We start from the raw sequence: 10,178 nt of genomic DNA on the forward strand, positions 1-10,178 counted from the left end.
AAAACAAAAAACTAGAATAAGAAAACAAAATGTGTTACACCGAGGGCACTGATCTGTCAGAGGTCAAAGGTCACACGTTTTAGCACCACCTGATGTTTGAGTCTGTTCAGCTGCAACATCACAGGCTCAGTGTCACATCATTGTTATTCATAAACCCAGAGGAGGAGGAACAGGAGGAAGAGGAGGAGGAGGAGTGTATGAGGAGCTGAGCTGCAGGAGGAACAGACAGAGCACTGCTGTAACAGAAACAGAGAAGAAGAAGAAGAAGCTCTGAACTTTGAGGTGAGAAACCTTTTCCTGTCACTCTGTCACTCTGACACTGTACAGAGCATACAGAGGGTACAGAGCATGCAGAGTGTACAGAGTGTACAGAGCGTACAGAGCATACAGAGCGTACAGAGCATACAGAGTGTACAGAGCGTACAGAGCATACAGAGTGTACAGAGCATACAGAGTGTACAGAGCGTACAGAGCATACAGAGGGTACAGAGCATGCAGAGTGTACAGAGCGTACAGAGCATACAGAGTGTACAGAGCATACAGAGTGTACAGAGCGTACAGAGCATACAGAGTGTACAGAGCATACAGAGTGTACAGAGCATATAGAGCGTACAGAGGGTACAGAGCATACAGAGCGTACAGAGCATACAGAGTGTACAGAGCATATAGAGCGTACAGAGGGTACAGAGTGTACAGAGCATACAGAGTGTACAGAGCATACAGAGTGTACAGAGCATATAGAGCGTACAGAGTGTACAGAGCGTACAGAGCATACAGAGCGTACAGAGCATACAGAGTGTACAGAGCATATAGAGCGTACAGAGGGTACAGAGGGTACAGAGCGTACAGAGTGTACAGAGCATACAGAGTGTACAGAGGGTACAGAGCATACAGAGTGTACAGAGCATACAGAGTGTACAGAGCATATAGAGCGTACAGAGGGTACAGAGCATACAGAGTGTACAGAGCATACAGAGGGTACAGAGCGTACAGAGCGTACAGAGTGTACAGAGGGTACAGAGCATACAGAGTGTACAGAGCATACAGAGGGTACAGAGCGTACAGAGTGTACAGAGGGTACAGAGCATACAGAGTGTACAGAGCATACAGAGGGTACAGAGCGTACAGAGCATACAGAGGGTACAGAGGGTACAGAGCGTACAGAGGGTACAGAGCATACAGAGTGTACAGAGCATACAGAGTGTACAGAGCGTACAGAGCATACAGAGGGTACAGAGGGTACAGAGCATACAGAGTGTACAGAGCATACAGAGGGTACAGAGCGTACAGAGTGTACAGAGCATACAGAGGGTACAGAGCGTACAGAGCATACAGAGGGTACAGAGGGTACAGAGCATACAGAGTGTACAGAGCATACAGAGGGTACAGAGCGTACAGAGTGTACAGAGGGTACAGAGCATACAGAGTGTACAGAGCATACAGAGGGTACAGAGCGTACAGAGCATACAGAGGGTACAGAGCATACAGAGTGTACAGAGCATACAGAGAGTACAGAGCGTACAGAGTGTACAGAGGGTACAGAGCATACAGAGTGTACAGAGCATACAGAGGGTACAGAGCGTACAGAGCATACAGAGGGTACAGAGGGTACAGAGCGTACAGAGTGTACAGAGCATACAGAGGGTACAGAGCGTACAGAGCATACAGAGGGTACAGAGGGTACAGAGCGTACAGAGTGTACAGAGCATACAGAGGGTACAGAGCGTATAGAGGGTACAGAGCGTACAGAGCGTACAGAGTGTACAGAGGGTACAGAGCATACAGAGTGTACAGAGCATACAGAGGGTACAGAGCGTACAGAGCATACAGAGGGTACAGAGGGTACAGAGCGTACAGAGTGTACAGAGCATACAGAGGGTACAGAGCGTACAGAGCATACAGAGCATACAGAGGGTACAGAGCATACAGAGTGTACAGAGCATACAGAGGGTACAGAGCGTAAAGAGCATACAGAGGGTACAGAGCGTACAGAGGGTACAGAGCATACAGAGTGTACAGAGCATACAGAGGGTACAGAGCGTACAGAGCGTACAGAGCGTACAGAGGGTACAGAGCATACAGAGCATACAGAGTGTACAGAGCGTACAGAGTGTACAGAGCATACAGAGGGTACAGAGCATACAGAGTGTACAGAGCGTACAGAGTGTACAGAGCATACAGAGTGTACAGAGCGTACAGAGTGTACAGAGCGTACAGAGCGTACAGAGTGTACAGAGCATACAGAGCGTACAGAGTGTACAGAGCGTACAGAGGGTACAGAGCATACAGAGCGTACAGAGCGTACAGAGCGTACAGAGTGTACAGAGTGTACAGAGCATACAGAGTGTACAGAGCGTACAGAGTGTACAGAGCATACAGAGCATACAGAGTGTACAGAGTGTACAGAGTGTACAGAGCATACAGAGTGTACAGAGTGTACAGAGTGTACAGAGCATACAGAGCGTACAGAGCGTACAGAGTGTACAGAGCATACAGAGCGTACAGAGTGTACAGAGCATACAGAGCGTACAGAGCATACAGAGCATACAGAGCGTACAGAGTGTACAGAGTGTACAGAGCGTACAGAGTGTACAGAGCATACAGAGCGTACAGAGGGTACAGAGTGTACAGAGCGTACAGAGTGTACAGAGGGTACAGAGCATACAGAGGGTACAGAGCGTACAGAGTGTACAGAGGGTACAGAGTGTACAGAGCATACAGAGTGTACAGAGCGTACAGAGCGTACAGAGTGTACAGAGCGTACAGAGCATACAGAGCATACAGAGGGTACAGAGGGTACAGAGCGTACAGAGCATACAGAGCGTACAGAGGGTACAGAGCATACAGAGGGTACAGAGCGTACAGAGGGTACAGAGCGTACAGAGGGTACAGAGCATACAGAGCGTACAGAGGGTACAGAGCATACAGAGGGTACAGAGCGTACAGAGGGTACAGAGCGTACAGAGGGTACAGAGCATACAGAGCATACAGAGGGTACAGAGGGTACAGAGCGTACAGAGCATACAGAGCGTACAGAGGGTACAGAGCATACAGAGCATACAGAGGGTACAGAGGGTACAGAGCGTACAGAGCATACAGAGCGTACAGAGGGTACAGAGCGTACAGAGCATACAGAGCGTACAGAGGGTACAGAGCATACAGAGCATACAGAGGGTACAGAGGGTACAGAGCGTACAGAGCATACAGAGCGTACAGAGGGTACAGAGCGTACAGAGCATACAGAGCGTACAGAGGGTACAGAGCATACAGAGCATACAGAGCGTACAGAGCGTACAGAGCGTACAGAGCGTACAGAGGGTACAGAGCATACAGAGGGTACAGAGCATACAGAGGGTACAGAGCGTACAGAGGGTACAGAGCGTACAGAGGGTACAGAGCGTACAGAGGGTACAGAGCATACAGAGGGTACAGAGCGTACAGAGCGTACAGAGCGTACAGAGGGTACAGAGCATACAGAGCATACAGAGGGTACAGAGCATACAGAGCGTACAGAGCGTACAGAGGGTACAGAGCGTACAGAGGGTACAGAGCGTACAGTCCAGTGAAACACTCGTACTCTCAGTAAAACAAGTGTTGTTTTTATATCTCTGTGATTTTAGAAGCCAAGCGATGAATCAGTCAGGAGCTGTGTCATCTGTCAACCTCCCAGCAGACATTACTGTCCAGCTGAGCTCCCAGCATCCTCGAGTGATGTTTAGGACCCCTGAGGAGGAGGAAGAGGAGCAGGAGGAGATAGAGCAGCCTCCTCCTCATCGTCTCGGTAGACTGACCATCAAATACGACCGCAGAGAGCTGCAGAGGAGGCTGGACATCGAGCAGTGGATGGAGACAGAGCTGCAGCTGCTGTTCGACTGTGACCAGGTGGGTCTGATGATGTCATGTGACCAGGTGAGTCTGATGATGTCATGTGACCAGATGAGTCTGATGACAGTCTCACCTGCACAGCAGAGGTGAGCAGCAGTAACTAAGGTCCAGCTAACGATCCAATCAGCAGACGAGGACTTCAGTTTGTGCCCTCATGAGAAGCGGCTGACCTTCATTCTGCAGAGGTCAGAGGTCACTCCCACCTCTGCTTTCTGAACAATAGAGGACTACGTTACCCACAATGCTCCCATTGTTCTAACTGGTCCAGAGTCACATGAGCAGCTGAACGCCCACTGTCACAACCATCCAGTCAGCAAACACACACTGATGTTCCGCCTTCCTCACTGAGTCACAACACAGCGTCCAGGTCAGAGCCTCAGTGATGAGGTCATCCAGGTGTCTGAGGTCATCCACCCTCTCCACAGAGGACCTGCTGGTATTAAAGGGGGCGGAGCTCCTTCATCACCTCCTGCTGACGTTTCATCAGACGAAGCTGCGGGAGGTTAAACGACTGTAAAACTGTGAGAGGATTAAAACTGAAATATGAAGCAGTCAGCAGCTCTGAGCACACACACACACACACACACACACACACACACACACACACACACACACACACACACACACACACACACACACACACACACACACGGCAGTAGCTCAGTCCATAGGGACTTGGGTTGGGAACCGAAGGGTCGCCTGTTCGAGTCCCCGTCCGGACCAAGATATGGAGCGTGGACTGTTGGCTGGAGAGGTGCCAGTTCACCTCCTGGGCACTGCCGAGGTGCCCTTGAGCAAGGCACCGAACCCCCCAACCGCTCAGGGCGCCTCACCAAGGGCAGCCCCCTCACTCTGACATCTCTCCACTGTGTGCATGTATAGGTCCTGTTTGTGCATGTGTGTGTCTTTCGGACTGTGTTTAATTGACAAGCAAGGGTAAAAACATTGAATTTCTCCTCAGGGGGATTAATAAAGAGAATAAACTTAAACTTAAACACACACACACATTAATCCAGCTGACGTCAGTTATGACTGCAGGTGTTTGACCTCCTGATGTTTACTGAGGAACAGAATTAATTAATTTAAGGTGACCGCAGCAACCAGCCAAACTTAAATTCACTTCATCACTATAATATATCATATCATATCATATCATATCATATCATATCATATATCATAGAATAGAAAAGAATAGAATATTGTAAATAACGTACATTTTGTAATCACAGTATGTGTAACTTTCCTCTCTGACAGAAGTTCAGTCAAACAGAAACGCTGATTAAAGAATCTGTGACCTCTGCAGAGTAACGTTCCTCAGCTGAAGAACCTCAGTAACATTTATTCACTATAAACTTGTTGTGTCGTCACATTAAACTGCAGTTCGCTGTTAAACGCTTCATGTTCCCCTCAGTTCTGCTGTGTGTAGCTCCGTTAGCTGTTAGCTCTATTGGCTCGTTAGCTGTTAGCTCTGTTAGCACGTTAGCTGTTAGCTCTATTAGCTCGTTAGCTGTTAGCTCTATTGGCTCGTCAGATGTTAGCTCTGTTAGCATGTTAGCTGTTAGCTCTATTAGCTCATTAGCTGTTAGCTCTATTGGCTTGTTAGCTGTTAACTCTATTGGCTTGTTAGCTGTTAGCTCTATTGGCTCGTTAGCTGTTAGCTCTATTGGCTCGTCAGATGTTAGCTCTATTGGCTCGTTAGATGTTAGCTCTATTGGCTCATTAGCTGTTAGCTCTATTGGCTCGTTAGCTGTTAGCTCTATTGGCTCGTTAGCTGTTAGCTCTATTGGCTCATCAGATGTTAGCTCTATTGGCTCGTTAGCTGTTAGCTCTATTGGCTTGTTAGCTGTTAGCTCTATTGGCTTGTTAGCTGTTAACTCTATTGGCTTGTTAGCTGTTAGGTAATCACACTGTTTAACTCTCTGTGGCCCTGAGCCGTCAGGCTGTGGTTAATGCTGATCACACTTCTTCATGACTCATCTGTGGCGTTAAACTGAACAGGTGTAGCTCAGTTTGATCTCAGGTGTGTCTGTGAACATGTTGAGGGATCAGACCTGTGACTAACAGCTCAGCCTGTGTGCTGCAGGAGGAAGAGGAGGTCCCTGAGCTGCACATTGACATCGACGAGCTGCTGGACGTGAGCGACTCTGACCAGAGATCCAGACTGAACGTGAGGATCAGATTATTTTTATGCTGAAGCTCATCAGTGGGCTGAAACACAGAAATATAACTCTGACTTTTTCTTACAGACACTTCTTAAGCAGTGTGAGAAACCTACAGAGGTAACAGCTCATCATCTACCTCTTCAGATCTCTCCTTCATGTTCTCTCTGATCGGTTATAATAATCAATAAGGCCTCTGTGTTTGTCAACAAATACATGAAGAATATTTAAATATAGTAATCTGTAGGATTGCTACAACTATTCTCTGATATTTAATCCTGAACCTGACCATCAGAAACAGGACCAGTCACTGACCATCAGAAACAAGACTGGTCACTGACTGTCAGAAACAGGACCAGTCACTGACCATCATCAGAAACAGGACCAGTCACTGACCGTCAGAAACAGGACCAGTCACTGACCATCATCAGCAACAGGACAAGTCACTGACCGTCAGAAACAGGACCAGTCACTGACCATCATCAGAAACAGGACCAGTCACTGACCGTCAGAAACAGGACCAGTCACTGACCATCATCAGAAACAGGACCAGTCACTGACCGTCAGAAACAGGACCAGTCACTGACCATCATCAGAAACAGGACAAGTCACTGACCGTCAGAAACAGGACCAGTCACTGACCGTCAGAAACAGGACCAGTCACTGACCATCATCAGAAACAGGACCAGTCACTGACCATCATCAGAAACAGGACCAGTCACTGACCATCATCAGCAACAGGACAAGTCACTGACCGTCAGAAACAGGACCAGTCACTGACCATCATCAGAAACAGGACCAGTCACTGACCGTCAGAAACAGGACCAGTCACTGACCATCATCAGAAACAGGACCAGTCACTGACCATCAGAAACAGGACCAGTCACTGACCATCATCAGAAACAGGACAAGTCACTGACCGTCAGAAACAGGACCAGTCACTGACCGTCAGAAACAGGACCAGTCACTGACCATCATCAGAAACAGGACCAGTCACTGACTGTCAGAAACAGGACCAGTCACTGACCATCATCAGCAACAGGACAAGTCACTGACCATCAGAAACAGGACCAGTCACTGACCATAAGAAACAGGACCAGTCACTGACCATCATCAGCAACAGGACCAGTAACTGACCATCATCAGCAACAGGACCAGTAACTGACCGTCAGAAACAGGACCAGTCACTGACCATCAGCAATAGGACCAATCACTGACCATCAGAAACAGGACCAGTCACTGACCATCATCAGAAACAGGACCAGTAACTGACCATCAGAAACAGGACCAGTCACTGACCGTCAGAAACAGGACCAGTAACTGACCATCAGCAACAGGACCAGTCACTGACCATCATCAGCAACAGGACCAGTCACTGACCGTCAGAAACAGGACCAGTCATTGACCATCATCAGCAACAGGACCAATCACTGACCATCAGAAACAGGACCAGTCACTGACCATCATCAGAAACAGGACCAGTAACTGACCATCAGAAACAGGACCAGTCACTGACTGTCAGAAACAGGACCAGTAACTGACCGTCAGAAACAGGACCAGTAACTGACCATCAGAAACAGGACCAATCACTGACCATCAGAAACAGGACCAGTCACTGACTGTCAGAAACAGGACCAGTCACTGACCGTCAGAAACAGGACCAGTCACTGACCGTCAGAAACAGGACCAGTCACTGACCATCAGAAATAGGACCAGTCACTGACCATCAGAAACAGGACCAGTCACTGACTGTCAGAAACAGGACCAGTCACTGACCATCAGAAACAGGACCAGTCACTGACCGACCAGTCACTGACAGTCAGACACAGGACCAGTCACTGACCATCAGAAACAGGATCAGTCACTGACCATCATCAGCAACAGGACCAGTCACTGACCGTCAGAAACAGGACCAGTCACTGACCATCAGAAACAGGACCAGTAACTGACCATCATCAGCAACAGGACCAGTCACTGACCATCAGCAACAGGACCAATCACTGACCATCAGAAACAGGACCAGTCACTGACCATCATCAGAAACAGGACCAGTAACTGACCATCAGAAACAGGACCAGTCACTGACCATCAGAAACAGGACCAGTCACTGACCATCAGAAACAGGACCAGTCACTGACCATCATCAGCAACAGGACCAGTCACTGACCGTCAGAAACAGGACCAGTCACTGACCATCATCAGCAACAGGACCAGTCACTAACCATCAGAAACAGGACCAGTCACTGACCATCATCAGAAACAGGACCAGTAACTGACCATCAGAAACAGGACCAGTCACTGACTGTCAGAAACAGGACCAGTAACTGACCGTCAGAAACAGGACCAGTAACTGACCATCAGAAACAGGACCAGTCATTGACCGTCAGAAACAGGACCAGTAACTGACCGTCAGAAACAGGACCAGTAACTGACCATCAGAAACAGGACCAGTCATTGACCGTCAGAAACAGGACCAGTCACTGACCATCAGAAATAGGACCAGTCACTGACCGTCAGAAACAGGACCAGTCACTGACCATCAGAAACAGGACCAGTAACTGACTGTCAGAAACAGGACCAGTCACTGACCGTCAGAAACAGGACCAGTCACTGACCGACCAGTCACTGACCATCAGACACAGGACCAGTCACTGACCATCAGAAACAGGACCAGTAACTGACCATCAGAAATAGGACCAGTCACTGACCATCAGAAACAGGACCAGTCACTGACTGTCAGAAACCACTCAGACCAGTAAGGTCTGCATTGTGAATCATTGCTGTGTGTGTTTCTCTGCAGGACTTCATTAACGACCTGCTGATCCGGATCAGAGGCCTCCGCAGGATGAAGAAGTGACGTCCTCAACATGTGGCTCAGGGGCCACACTTGGGTCACACTGGGACTTCAATCCTGGAACACTGGACTCTACTGGTTTAATGGTTCCATACCTGTGAGGTTAATGTTTGTACAGCGGCCATGGTGGATCTTCATCACTGATCTGATTCTCACTTCATCATCTTCACTACATTAATTACATTGATTAATAATAACATGATCACAGTAATCTGTCAGATTTATTACTTTTGATTAAAGTGAAATATACTTTATATTTTGTTTTGATAATATATTTACACACATATATAAAATCTCCAGAGGTCGTCTGATATGATATTGTCATGACACTTAAGTCACTAGACAAAATTATTGTGATTTTAAATGTTTTCTGATACGTTAGGATAACGTCTACTAAAATATATTGCAATCTATCTTTTTTTTCAACTGCAAATTTTTTCCCCAAAGTTTTGTTTGGATATTGGGGTTGACACATATAAAACTTTACATTTTGATTTAAATTTTGAGCCTCAAACACATAATTTCCTGCTTTCTGGATAAGTTTTTGCCTTTTAAGGTGGAAATGTTTTTAATTTTGTCAAAATAAAAGCCATTATACAGTTTTCATTAGAGGGTACATGTGGTAAATGGTGGACGGGGTATGTCCCCTGTGTCTCTGCGCCTCTGCCTGAAGGAACACTCTGTCATCATCAACAGTTTGTTCTGACAACATAAAGTTTTCTGTCTGTTCGTCTCACTTCAGTCATTTATTATTCTGAGAGGCTACAAAAGTTTGATTGGTATTTGCAGTATTGATAATTAATAGAACAAATCAAATCATTTTTTGGCGTCTGCGTAATGATAAAATATCACCACACAAAATACCATGATACGATGTTGTATTGATTATTTATATGTCGGTACTATAATTCATATCACATGTAGTATTTGTGTCTGACATGTTTAGTTTTCTTCCTGAACTTTATTGACAAATCAGAATGAGAACATGTCTTAAATACATAACAACAGTTATTATATAAGTTATTAAATGAATTAAAATAAAACAACACGACTGTGCTTCAGTCTGCCGTGCTGTTTGTTTACAGATATTTTAAAGGGACAAACAGAAGTTTGTTTCAGCAGTATGTGAAATATAAAGTGTGAATCTGTGAGTGTGTCTGATATGATGAGTTATACACGTGTTATTATTATTTGTGTTTGTGTGTCTTATAAACACTGTCAGTGTGCAGTTCACCTTCCAACCAGCGGGGGCGCTGTAACAAGAGTCACCCGGAGCGGAA

The 10,178-nt window shown here is 46.7% G+C and overlaps 1 protein-coding gene across 1 annotated transcript; it reads left to right on the forward strand.

Annotated features, from left to right (window-relative positions):
* The first annotated feature begins 3,624 nt into the window (after positions 1–3,624).
* Positions 3,625–9,672, forward strand: LOC117271099 (protein phosphatase 1 regulatory subunit 14B-like). The gene is made up of 4 exons (XM_033649200.2): positions 3,625–3,882; positions 5,969–6,052; positions 6,132–6,164; positions 8,845–9,672. The coding sequence occupies exons 1-4, from the start codon at positions 3,631–3,633 to the stop codon at positions 8,899–8,901; spliced, it is 426 nt and encodes a 141-aa protein (XP_033505091.1). The 5' UTR covers positions 3,625–3,630; the 3' UTR covers positions 8,902–9,672.
* Positions 9,673–10,178: the final 506 nt, after the last annotated feature.

Source organism: Epinephelus lanceolatus, chromosome 13, assembly GCF_041903045.1.
Source record: "Epinephelus lanceolatus isolate andai-2023 chromosome 13, ASM4190304v1, whole genome shotgun sequence".
Classification (NCBI taxonomy): Eukaryota; Metazoa; Chordata; class Actinopteri; order Perciformes; family Serranidae; genus Epinephelus; species Epinephelus lanceolatus.

What these genes read in the sequence shown, in the direction of transcription:
- LOC117271099 (XM_033649200.2), top strand. Translation starts at nt 3,631, where the DNA reads ATGAATCAGTCAGGAGCTGTGTCATCTGTCAACCTCCCAGCAGACATT. An exon ending in TGCTGTTCGACTGTGACCAG is followed by an intron (nt 3,883 to 5,968) that starts GTGGGTCTGATG and finishes TGTGTGCTGCAG; the next exon opens with GAGGAAGAGGAGGTCCCTGA. An exon ending in AGTGTGAGAAACCTACAGAG is followed by an intron (nt 6,165 to 8,844) that starts GTAACAGCTCAT and finishes GTTTCTCTGCAG; the next exon opens with GACTTCATTAACGACCTGCT.